The following is a 13,316-nucleotide window of genomic DNA, read 5'->3' on the forward strand; positions in this document are numbered from 1 at the left end:
GAATGACCGTGTTTAATCCATGGTTGATTCTGAAGTGATGTGGCAATAAAAGTGTGACTCTTACTTGTTGTCTCGTATTTTCACCATGACCTTTAAACATCAGGGCTCGTATTCAAACATTCTGAGAATCTTATCAGAGCTCCTAACTTAGCTTAAACAATCATAGCAAGGAGTCTTAGCCTAGGAGTCATTTAGGAACATTCTTGGAGCAACTCTGAGCGAGGAAGAGACAGAAACTTTTATCTTAGTGAGGAGGCGTGGCTGACCCCGTTGAGGAAAAAAGTCAAACAGAATCGAGTCAGAAATTGTGAAATTATAAACACTGAAATTAGCATCTGTGTGATAAATAAGACGTACTTTAAAAGTTTATAGCCTACAAGATGTTTGAAATCACATGCTCACTTGGCAGCAGCTTCTTCAGAGAGAAACTCAACATGCATGTCTCACTTTGTACTGAAAAAAAAGTCAAAGATGGATTGAAATGTCTTCACAAATAACTTTCATCTGTTCAGTAAAACTATGATTCAAAAAGATTCTTCATGTAGTGTTTGAAGAACATTTCTCCATTTTCTGCTCAGTTTGAGGAACTCTTAATCCTGACAGTTTGACACCTTAAGGGCACTTTGTGAATAACTTCGATCTTTACAAGGATCTAGTCTTAACTCTAGGGGAAATTCTTAGAAAATGTCCTGATTCTAAGAGTGTTCTTATAATTTTGATACTAGGAGCAACTCTTATTACTTTGGAGGATTCATGAATACGGCCCTAGGAGTCCAAGAATACAGGTGTGTGGATTTAAATAAGGAGCAGTGACTTCAATTCTATAAACGATTTCCTTTTTTAAAATGATTTGGCCTACAACAACAATGCAAGGATGTTTGAACATGACACACTTAAAGGTGTTTCACATTTCACACAGCTCTTGTGGTCTTTGAGCCAGTAGATGGCAGCACAGGTTCAGTTTTGAATGTCGAATAAACACTCTTATTACAGAAACTTTAAAGCAATTTAGAGTGAAACATAATTCCTACATGGTGTTCAAGAGTTACTTTTACTGCACATCCTCCTGATTGGTTGATTGATGGACTGATTGGGCATCAACACACTTCTCCTGCAGCACCATGAGACGGCACAAGCAGTTTGAATACAGTGAAGGCTTTCATTTGAAGAAGGCTTTCTTCAGCTTAATGTGATACTAATCTACAGCACCACTGGTAACTGCTGGTGATGTACTTTATGCTAAATAACATTTCTCTGCAGCCTCAATTTGGACACAGATCATTATGTGTTTAACTACAGCCTGCATTTTCAAATAGCAGTTAAGCTAAACATGTCCTTCACTATAGGAAACAATACAAAATGTTTTACAGAAGCACATGACTTTAATATTAGTTCTGCCTCTAACATCTTAAAAAAATGACTCGTTTGTTTGATGATGCAACCGCAACCATGAGGCAACCTGTGGGACAAGAGTGATGTAGCACAACTCAGAAATATAGCTACACATCTGTTCAACTTTTTCAGACTATCCTCAACATCTGCATGCTACCACATCGAGGTAACACTGAAGGAAACGGACGTGCATGCAAAGCTCAACTCGATAATACTGGCAGCATAAAGAATAAGACATTCCTCTGTGATTAAAAGAGCTCCTCACAGGCTGAAAACATAAAACTACTGTTTCAGTGAATGAAACCTGCATGTCATCTATCTCATTTATACCAGTATAATTCTTATTTAAGCTCTGGTGCCACCCTTTCCATCACGCCTAGAATGTGTCCACATTTGATTTTTATATCCGTATGCATCCGTATGCCTGAATCCAAAACACACGCAGCCCCTGAGGTGTTGAACATCTGTCACCTGTTGGAACCAAATGAATGTTTCAGCCTGATCAGAAATGCAAAAATGGAAAAATCAGCCAGCAGCGAAAAAACATTCAAATCCCAAATGTTGACTGATTATTACATTTTTGCAAGTCAACACCACCCTCACCTGTCATTCTCCCTGCTTAATATGGAGTCTTGGTTGTTCCTGCTGGTGGAGGGGGGGTGAATTATTAGTTTTGAGAGTTGATGCAACTTCCTAAAGAGCCCAGAAGTCATTCTAATGTGGCGATTTTTCCAGGAAAAGAAGTTGACGTTAGACTAGTGACAGCCTCATTTGGACAAAACCGTACTATCGCCTCAGGTTAACGTCAATCGTGTGAAATAGTCATTAAATACAGAAGTGAAGATATAATAGTGATTTTATATTCCTCTTCAATAAGTTCCTCGACCATCCTGCTGCTCCGGGGCAATACAGTGTGTTTAGTTTTATATTACATTAAAATACAGCGGCTACAAGAAGCATGTGCTCGTGATTTTCTGATGGCAACTTTGGGTTTAATTAGAAGCAGAGCTCTTGTGTTATTCAGCCGGCCGTGACTGTGCTGCGATAATATCCGCTCTTAACCCCGACTCTCAAACACTCTCCTCGGGACGCTTCTCGTTAGATTGCCTGTGGCCAAGAAAAAGCCTCTGAAATGTTCCAGCATCCGGGAGGGGGAATGCTGGAGTGAGCTACTTGTTTGTACTTAATGCACAGGGAGAGAGGAAGTGCAGAAATATACCTTATTGGTTCAAAATGAAGAGGTCATTTTCTGTTCTTTTTCAATGTAATGCTGAGAGGCCTGCAGGTTGATGTTCTCTATCAAACATGAGGCTGTGCAAGACTCCAAAAAAATCTCTTTTAATCTCTTCTAAACAACTAACAGGAGAACTGAGAGAGAACCTGGTTTAAGAGACGATTACTCCAGTCTGCTAACTTTAATGACTTGAGGTCATTTATCTCACTCTTTATAAACACAGTAATGCTCTGTAACGCTGTTAGTCTGTTTCTCATGAAGCTCATTAATTCTCCTTCAGATAACAAGGTGTTACAGTTAGAGCTGTGGCAAACAATCATTCATAAAAACATATTTTATCAAGTTAGATAACTTTCTGAGTAACATTTCTGTAAATAAATCACTAGTTCTTCTTTTTGTTATATTCCACTATTTAACTCAACATCCTTTATTTTTTTTTATTTTTAATCAAACCAAACGAGCAACTCAAAGTCATTCATGTTGGAAAATCGTAATTGGCATTTCATATCATTGTCTACAACCCTTTTTTTTTTAATGGAGAAAATAATCAGCACAATAGTCAGTAATGAAAACAAATGTGTTGACTGATCAACATGTGACATCATCATCATGAATAATAAACATCCCTGAGCGGCTAAACAGAAACTTGAGCTCAAAATAAACGGAGGAGAAAATGATAACAATTTTTTTTTTTTTTTTTTTTTTTTTAGAGGTTGAGATGAAACACTAATGCATCGATGCAGTTTGATGAGACAACCGGGATTTATGTGGACGACTTTGTACTTTTCATTTTCTTAAGGTTTTTTTTTTTTTTTGGAAGGGGGGCTTTTTTTATGCCTTTATTTAAGAGATAGGACAGAGTCAGAAATTGGAGAGAGGGAGAGAGTGAGGAATGACATGCAGGAAAGGAGCCACTGGTTGGATTTGAACCCGCGCTGCCCGTTTGGAGGACTACAGCCTTCGTTGTTGGGGTGTGCGCATTAGCCACTACGCCCCCATGTTTTTCATTTTCTCGAGTCAATATAATGTTACAAAAGATTAGCATGGTGAATCCAAGTTTAACACTTTAACACGTACATTTTCACCAACAAACAAACAATCTTTCATTCTCTCTGTAAAGCATAATAAAAACCTTCCTCAGTGAGTTTGCTAATCTCATTTTTCAGATGCCGTTGTGTTTCTTACCAAAGTGGCGCTCCGCTGCTGCAGGGTGATGATGGAGGACGAGGAAGTGGAAGTCTTCGCACCCTGGCAGCCTTTCTAACACATGGCTGCCTGCCTCGCTCTGAGCTGCAGAGTCAAGGTCAGCCGGCCTCTCGTGTCAAACTCCACATCCAGGCTGGGCTTCAGGGAGAGGAAGAGTTCACACAGATTTAATATGCGAGAATTACCGACGGGTGATTTGATGAGATTTATATTCATTTAACCTACAGAGATGTTTAAAATCAAATGCAAGAACTCCTTAAAAAGAGATGAAAAAGGCACAAAGATGTCTAAAAAAAAACACTGACTTTAAGGTCTCTGTAAAAGCTGTTTTTGGAGTTTTTGGTCACATCAAAGGTCCTCATCACCACACTGAGTATTTCGATTTTACCGGTTCAGATTGAAAGCTCTAAAATTTCTACTCAGTTCACCTTCTAGTAAATATTGGGTACAAAGTGACGACCCTGAGCACCCTTCAAAGTGCTCAGGGGGAAAAGAGGAATTTGAACTTCTACAGTTCAAGAACGGAAAATAGTCCATCAGCTGATGAACAAGTCAAAGGCTCAAAAGCTCCAAAACACCTTAAAGGACCTTCTTGTGAGAGTTTCCTCCACTTATTATTTCATGTCGTAGCATCAGCAGTATCAGGAAGAAGAAGAAGATTTACCTTGACATGGAGGAGTCCGCTGAAGTCCAACATTTACCTGAACATTCAAGACAGCATGTAGACAAATCCTTCACAGTTTAAAGTCAAGTGTAATTTGTGCCACATAAAAACACGTTTAATTTCAAATGAAACTGTGGTAGACAGAGTGCAGACAAAATCAAAAATCCATTGTAATTATTAAAAACATGTTTTGTTTTTTTTTTTGGGGGGGGGGGGGCTGCACATGACAGAATTGTGCTCACTGTTCTTAAAAAACCTTCAACTTTCATCTCTGGATGCTTTCAGGTTTAATGTCAAGTCATTAGAGGTCTCCCTTTAAAGCTGCAGGCACCCAACTTTGACCTTTTCCCCATCTATTCTTTCTGAACGTTGTCTTTGATGAACTGAAAGTAGAAAAATAAAAGAGTGTCCTCTAGAAAAAGAAAAAGTCATCCCGTTCGTGTGCTGCTCTGCTGTTCATCAAACACTGTCAGCAGTATAGGAGTCCTGACCTCCAGCAGACCACTGCAGGCAGCGCACTCTGAACCTTCTGCACTAATCTGAGCTCAGACACTGACGACTTTGAGCTTCACCTGAGCGGTCTTGATCTCTCTGTGCCTCTGGAAAAAAAAAAAGAAGAAAAGATGTTCAAAGTTGTCCCTGGTCAGCTCCAGAGGCAGATGTTGCTCATGGCCTGGCACGTTGAGCTGCTCTCTGCGGGGGAGAGGTAGATCTTCCCGCTGGGGCAGACGCACACCTCGTACACTTCCTCTTGCTGGGAGACCTGATGGGGCGACGCGGTGTAGACGCCCAGCGGGAGGCCGCCCAGCTGAATGGTGTTGGCGTCTAAAAGTATCTGGGAGGAAAGACAACATCGAGCAGGAAGTTATTAAACCACGTTACCAGGGGAGCGCTGAAGTGATGGATTATCAAGTCAAACAGAAAGAATACAGAGTGACAGCGGGAGACAAATACAGCAGCTCTGATCTGGTGAGGTGAGATAAGCAGAGGAGGAAAAACTCAATCTCTCTATTAAATATTTGTATGTGGAACATTAAAGTTTCTAGGCCTGATATCAGCACATCTCTACTGACGGAGATGTTTTTTGTTCTGTCCATCATTTTGGTCCAGACTGCAATATCTCAACAACTGCTACAACTAAGTTTGTTACAAAATCAAAAATTCAGACATTCATGTCTCCCTCAGGATGACTTCTAATTAGGGATGCATCAGATGTTGAACATTGGTATCGGCTGATATCAGCGCTGAGGTGGTCAGGGTCACCCTTGAATTCTGATTAGCCTCCCAATGGGGCCACCCCAAAGTCCGAAGCTATGATTGGCCACATGCCTTTTCCAGAGGCGGGGCTTATGTTCAAATCAGCTGTTTTGTGGCACATTACCTTGTGTTAATACTTTGATTTGTCACCACATCTTCTTTGTGAGTCTTTAAAGAATGAAGCATGGAAGATTGATATGGTGTTACTTTTTAGTGTTACATAAACAAACACAGGTCTGTAACATCTTTGAGATACTGTAATGCTCGTAGTTGAAGAAGGTATGGTTAGTAGAAGCAGGACGGGTAACTGAATGCTATTCTAAGCTAATGCTTGAGGCGATTTTAACTGCAGAGTAACTTGTAATCCGCCTCACCTCTCCCTCTGTGGACTCCAGCTGGAGGTCCTTTCGACCGCTGACCTTCAGCGGCCCTGTGGCAGCGCTCACTTCTACCCCTCGGGGAGCCTCCATGGTTAGGGTCCGCGTTGGAGACTCCAGCCTGAAGGAAAATGAACGAGCACAGGCTCAGAGATTTAAGTGCATGAGCTTCAATTATTCCGGTCTACTTTCTGGGTCTTTGTTTTCCTATAATTCACAGCTGACAATATGCTGTTGCTGATTAATTTTTCATATGTTCTTTTGTAATTACCCCTTTAGGGATGGATGATGGATTTCAATCGCATTATCTTTTCATAACAAACCTGAGGCTTTCAAAAATGGAGTGAAAATGTCTTAAAAAAAAAAAAAGCAGCTCACTGCTTGACTCATGCTGCATAATTGTATCCTAGTAGTGAGTGTTAAACCAGAGACCTCTCCACCTGCTGTGTATTTTGAAGCGGCTTCTCTCATTATTCTAATCCAGCATGGCTCCTTAACAGCCCATAATTGTATCAGCTGATTTTGACCTTCAGCAACACGGAGGCTAATGCAATCTGCATTTTCCTCCTGCCGACTATTTGTTTACACGGGGAGAGATAAGTGCCAGAGCCAATCAATGTGCGATTTGTTTTCATAACTCATAACTGTTTGGAAGACATTTCCTCCCCCCATCCCCCGCCAAATCTGTATTCAATGAATTTTAAACGGAGGACTTTAAGGCGGCGTCTTGAAATCGCTTAAATCTCCGTACCGTGCTGAAAGTGACACACATTCCGGATTATGCGCTATTGATATAAAGACACACACACACACACACATGAATTTCATCTGCATTTGAATAAACCTCGTTGACTCTAAATCAGCTTTTCAGTAGAAACAGTTTGGAGAGGATCTGTGAAATGTGCCTTTGACCTGTAGACATGTCTTCTTTCACTCCACATTTTTCTGTTTCATACTAACATCATGAACTCTATAGAACAATGAACCAAATCATCTTTTTTTTAAATTTAACATATCTCTTCAGCACTATGACTATCTATAGCTGCTTCAAATTTAAAGTACATAGAAGTTACAGTCTCGTGTTTGAGGCACTAAAAGCAGCAAAAGAGTCGCTTTACCCAAATCCAAACTTCAACTGTGAAACTCATTGTTAAATATCAGAAACGCATGAAGCACACAATGCTACAGAAGTTGTATCGTCACCTTTTAAGGGTTGTTTTCAAGGTCAAAAAAGAACTTAGATCAAGATCTCAGCGAAACATCATCTCTGTTTTTAAACCTGGGAGGGAAACACGCTGCATCAAGAAGATGCAGATAACCTGTAATGTTGCAATAAGACTGTACTACTGAGGACATGCTGCTACTCACAATAACTCACAGCTCCCATGAATTACTGCTGATCTGCATGTTTAGCATGTTCAACACTTTTTGAGACAAGTCGTCTCTCCTGATTTCAAAATAACCTCTGTGTATTACCTCTCAGTCGCCACCATGATACTAATTAAAGTACAGATGATTGCTAGCTGAGGCTTCATCTGTATGTCACAATTATGTGAATGCATCTATCAATGAATCATTTCGATTGGTCAAATGATTACATGCTGATGTAAATGCACATTATCTTACTGAGATTCTGTAGGTCTTTTGCCATGTTTTCACTGTGCTCTCAAACTCTCCATGAAAAGCCCTCACCGCAGATAACCTGTGTGGCATTTGTAGCCACCTCAGCTGTTTATGACAGGCGCGCTCTCTCTCTCTCTCGCTCTCTCTCTCTCGCTCTCCCTTTCTGGGAAATCTGACCAGCTTTCCTCTCAGCGTGCAGGACGACCTTTAGATCCACAGAGAAAGGTCACAGTATTGCAGATCTGGACAGGACTGAATGTGTTGAGGGGCCGGAGCTGAAGCCGTAGTGGATGAGGTCGCTTTAAATACTGCACGTCTTCTCAGTTAGCTGAGGGGATTCCGAAGGTGAAAGTCAAGTTTATTTTTTGTACACTAAGCTATCACATACAGTGTCTGAAAAAGCTACACAGACCCTGTTTCCACCTCTCTACAGTTCTGAGATATGTGATGGATATAATGAGCCTCGGGGGATCTTCTGCTTAGGTTCACTTTACACTCTGATGTGCAGTTTTACACATTACATGAACGACTCAATCGAGAATGCTGTGACCAAATGTCTTCATTTTTACTTCAATTTATTGTTTTCCTAGTTTTACTCTGTCTTATAAAAATGTATACACGTCATGTGCACCAGATGAAAAACAGTCTTCCAGCTGTGTAAACATAATTGACAGGCTAGTGTAGTAAGCAAGACCAAACTAACCGAGACCAGAGTGCTCCTAGACCGAGACAAGACCAAGACCAAAACCATATCACTGAAAAATCTTGTGTGCAGCGGGCGCATCACTCACTCAGACCGTAACACTGGGAAGGTTTAGGTCGTAACCCTGTAAAAATCAAACTTCAAATATATTGAGGTTATTAGTTCTTTTAGAAAGAAGGGTGGTTTTGACCGGTCTGGATTTAAAATCTGAAGACAAGACTGAGTAAAACACTTTGGATTCTGAGACAAGACTCTCAAAAAGCGGTCTCGAGACTGGCTGATTTGGAGTGCTGCACCACTTTACATGGCTATTCAAAGTATACTGTATGTCCGGTAGTTGTTCTATATGGCCAGAATTCTGGGCTGTCTAGCATCAACTCTGGTAGCATCATATTATTTTTACAGAGCCTGAACCTTGCTCAGTGATGGATGTTTTTTTATTTATGATGAAAGACCTGAAAGTATCCACTTCCTCAGGGTCTGTGTACCGTGTCCTCTGCTGTCCAAACAATTCTCTAATGGAGAAAATAAGACCAACGACAGTACAGTTATAAACAAAAAACAAGTTTCTGTACTCTCAAAACTTGAGAGAAAACGAATACACTCTCCCTGCACTACATCTCAATCTCACCAAATTGGAGATAAAAAAAAAAGGTCTGAACAGAGCTAAGTGAGACCAAGAAGAAGAATAGTTCTGTTCTGCCTTTATCTTCTTAATGAACTTGTCACTCCAGTGTGGATGCGCTTACTGCTGCAGAGACTTTCCCCAAAAGCTGCTCACACAAACCAGAGAGGAGTATGTGGCTGGCTGCTCTGCAAGCAAACTCTCTAGTAGCAGGAAGTTTGGGAGAAATTTAAATGACGAGCTGTTTTCTTTGCTCTCTGATGTCGTGGCCAGGAAATGTACTGTGTCGTCTGCAATGTAAGGAAGCATCGCGCCTTCAGATCCCGTCTGGTCTGCCTGCGTCTCTTGATGTCAGACTCGTCTCACTTCACACTCCCGTGTGCTTTTAAAGCAGTCGATTTATTTACAGTAAGCGAAAAAACTGCAAATAGAAGTTTGTTCTCGGCTCAGTCGAGACTTTCTCTCGCGTTGATCAGACGTCAATCTACCGTTTGTCCTCCCTACATGTCAGGAGAGTTGACTCTAGGTGTAAACAAACTGGAAGACAGATGTATCAGAGACATTTTGAGAGGAATGACACTGCACCAGTTTTACCAAGAAGAACATGACAGGAAATTCTTACACTGCTTCCTTCCCTCTTCAGATGGATTTGGGACATCAGGAATCAGAGCACCATCCTCCAGAAAGAGACACAAGATGATCCTATTATGTAATGGACAGAAATATTTTCACATCCGGGCCTGCCATGTCTGGCTTGAAGCTGCTACGAGTGGGCAGCAAGCCGAGGAGTCAAAACATGAATCCAAAGAGCCAAATTTCCTGCAATTACCCGTCCTGATATCGGTCCTCAAACTCAGAGCCGGGGGAATGGGGGGGGTGTTTTTGAGAGTGAAGCTGAACCTGGGAGGTCAGTGCCAGGTGAAGGAGCAGATCAGAGCCAGACAAGAGTGATGACTGAAGGTAATGAAGCTGCGAGCCGGAGAAGGACATGACAAACTGACAGGTGGCTCCTTCAGGACTATATCCACTTTATAACTGCAGCGCCCTTGTTTCAGAGCACATCAAGATCAAGGTTTCTGCTTCTCATAGATCCTCAGAACCAGTCACTATTCACAAACCGTTTATATATATATATATATTTATATGTATACGGTTGATAAGGACAAGGGACCAAAGCATAAAACAAAGTAGAACAAAAGAAAACCTCACTGGGCTTTAAATCGATCAGGCTCCTTAACTGTAAACATTTTGCACTAATGTCTTTATAGGATTGATAGGATACACATTCCCTGAAGCAGTGGTCCCCTTCATTCTTCGTTATTGTCCATGGAAATCTTGAGCAGCATCATGATGATGACAGAGACAGACTTGAGCATGATTGTACACACACAGAGTGCTGAAGGGAGGAACAGGTGCTTCAAAAGGAAAGGCTGATCTGAGGTGGATTTCTTTGATTTGGTCTGTGCTCTTTTTCTTTCCTGAGATGGCTGGCCTGCAGAGAAATAAAAACGCATCGAAAAGAGAGTCATGTGTCCTTAAAGGGGAAAGGGAGAGTGACATGGATGAGAGCCGAGCTGCCTCGGTGTCACCCAGAGAGCTTTACCAACAGGTGGAGAGAGGTTTGCAAAGAAGGCTCAACTTGTGCTCTTTCAGGGCGGTGCGAGGGGGGATTAAATGCATGATTTAAAAAGTCTCACAGCTACAGAAAAATAAACAATACATGACAGGGGCACTAGAATGTCTGCCTCATGGTTGTATCCAGTCAAATGGAAGTTTATATCCCTCAGTATTTACCACAGAATGACAGTGGACATGTGGTCCGGACAGCGCAGGGGGAATTCAGTTTTTCATAATAGAAATATAGAAAAGAATAAATGACCCTAAAATCCAAAATATGGAAAAGATAGGCCAAGGATAATGTGTTCATGAGAGAGAGAGGCACACGCAACCTTGAGCTCTGATCATGTGATCAGCTCGTCCCTGAGTTCAAGTCGATGTTTGTGCCACATGAGGAGGAAGTCTGTCTGGAGTTCCATGAGATATATTTAACAAAGAGACAAATCATGGCTGGAGAAGGTTTTTGTTTGTTTTCCAGAAAGGCTCCCATTAGACGTCTGTGTGAATGTATGTGAAGATAAGCAAATGAATGATGAGTTTTTGCATAAAGACGTGTTCTGAGAGATCAGAGTGGCCTGATTTTGAACCACCAGAATCCAATTATTTATCCTTAAGTCCTAGTGAATGTTTGTGCCAAATAAGCAGACATTCCCCCTGGGTGTTCTTGAACTATTGTTCTAAAAACTGACACACACACTGAGGGACTTTGAGATGTACCCACAGACCACCCGGACACATTTTGCCTCCAGCCACATTTATAGCCTGCGGGGAGTCTAAAAATAATCGAGTTGGCTTCATAGCATGTTTTTTTTATTGTTTTGAATCAGCTGCGAAAGCGATGGGACAGACTTTGTAATAACATTGATATGCCACAGTTTAAGAATCTCACTTTTAGTACGAGTCAAACTGTTCTGATACTGTCGCCATAATTATACAGTATGATCTCATTATATTAGATGATGAATTAGAGTTACACCTCCAATCAATCAATCAACAGGCTGTTCTGACTCTTAATTGAGCGTCTGGCTTTCTAATGAAAAAGAGCCTGAAGGCGTCAGAGAGTTTAAGGTGGAGGGGGAGTGAAAGTATTCAACCATGAGACAGAAAGCACTGTTGAATTATAGTTCAACATTTGCAGAGGAAAGCGAGGGGAATCAGTCTTTGGCCTGGTAACAACTGAGAGATATATTTGCTGGTAATAATTGGTCAAAAGAAGACTGTCTAACGGGTCACAAGGCAAAGAGTTCTGGGCCAGGGGCGCGGGAGTTCAGAGGCTATAGTCCTCAAAGCGGGCGGCCCTGGCTCCACTCCGACCCTCAGTGCTTCACTGCATGTCATTCATTACTCTCTCTTCCTGTTAATCGTTCAACATTGGTCTAGCTGAATGTATTAAAGCATGATGGGTCAATTGTCAGGCTTTGAAATCTAGCCCACTGTCTGAAGTGTCATTCTCTTTGTTCCACCCATGCAGGATGTGTTTTCAGACCCTCTGAAAACCTATTTATCTTCTTTACATAAGCACATAGGAAATTGGCTTTAGAAGCAGAGCAAAATGTGCTTTCCATTATTTTTTCAACCTTATCTTTAGATCTCATCTTAATAAAACAGTTATCTCGCTGTAAACAAAGAAACAATTGACTTGAGATTAAAAAGTGTGATCACATTCATTTGATCACAGCTGATTTCCACCTTCAAGTTCTCTCTCATGAGTCTGGGAGGACAATGATTCCAGTACAGTCTGATGTGTAAATAATAATAATAATAACACTCGATCAGTCAATCTCAACCCTGAATCAGGCGGTACAGTTGTCCTGGTGCCTTCTATTGAAACAGATGCTGTACTGCCCTCCTCATCTTTGGTAAAATTTTAAGCAATTAACAAAAATAAGGTTGATTACCTTTGTTACTCGAGATTACACAAAAAATCATAAACTAACGTGTGATCCTGAAAAATGATGGAAGAAAAGCCCCTCTGTAATTATTCTAACAATACAGTAAATAGTTCATTTTCAGACGTGTTGGTTTATTGAGTCAAATTATTGAATCCTTCGTCTAGCACAGCGTGAACCATACTTTGTCAGAATTTTGAGTTTGTGGATGTATGCTATCTTTTCCCTAAACCTGCAATTAGATAATGTAAATCACTAAAAACAATGTGATCCTTAAAGCTGTGGAATATGAGCACAGTCAGGGCTGAACATGTATAACTGAACAAAACGTTTTGAAAACCTTCAAGAACTTTTCACAAATCTTGATAGCAGAACTTTTTGTTTCAACTTCAGTTTGATGACATCACAATAACGGATGTGGCGTACGTTATTCAGGCTAGCCATCCTGTGTTAAAGCAGAACTGAAGAAGTGAGAAAAGTCACAGGACAGAAGCAGCTGCAGAAATAGGAAGCTTGTTTTCTTCGCCTAAAGCCCAATTAGTCCAAAAACACAGTTGAAGAAAATAAAGAGTAAAACCAGTTTATACAGCCCACATGATTCACTTTTCTACTTTCTGCCTTTTTAATCGCGCTGTATAATTAATATTAAAACTCTTTGACGTGTCGGCGTTTGGAAAATAAATTTGCTTTGGAATAAAGGAACTTTTATTTCAAGATCTGACAGTATGC

At 40.9% G+C, this 13,316-nt stretch overlaps 1 protein-coding gene across 1 annotated transcript in view; it reads right to left on the bottom strand.

Moving 5' to 3' along the window:
- Positions 1-3,442: 3,442 nt before the first annotated feature.
- The window catches only part of LOC132958769 (zeta-sarcoglycan-like), a 34,400-nt gene continuing 24,526 nt past the window's right edge, over positions 3,443-13,316 (bottom strand). Inside the window, exons 7-8 of the mRNA XM_061031807.1 lie at positions 6,128-6,251; positions 3,443-5,331 (exon numbers count right to left, since the gene is read on the bottom strand). Of these exons, the coding sequence (XP_060887790.1) occupies positions 5,140-5,331; positions 6,128-6,251 (316 nt within the window). The 3' untranslated portion in view covers positions 3,443-5,139. The remainder of the gene's footprint in view (positions 5,332-6,127; positions 6,252-13,316) is intronic.

Source organism: Labrus mixtus, chromosome 23, assembly GCF_963584025.1.
Source record: "Labrus mixtus chromosome 23, fLabMix1.1, whole genome shotgun sequence".
NCBI classification, from domain to species: Eukaryota; Metazoa; Chordata; class Actinopteri; order Labriformes; family Labridae; genus Labrus; species Labrus mixtus.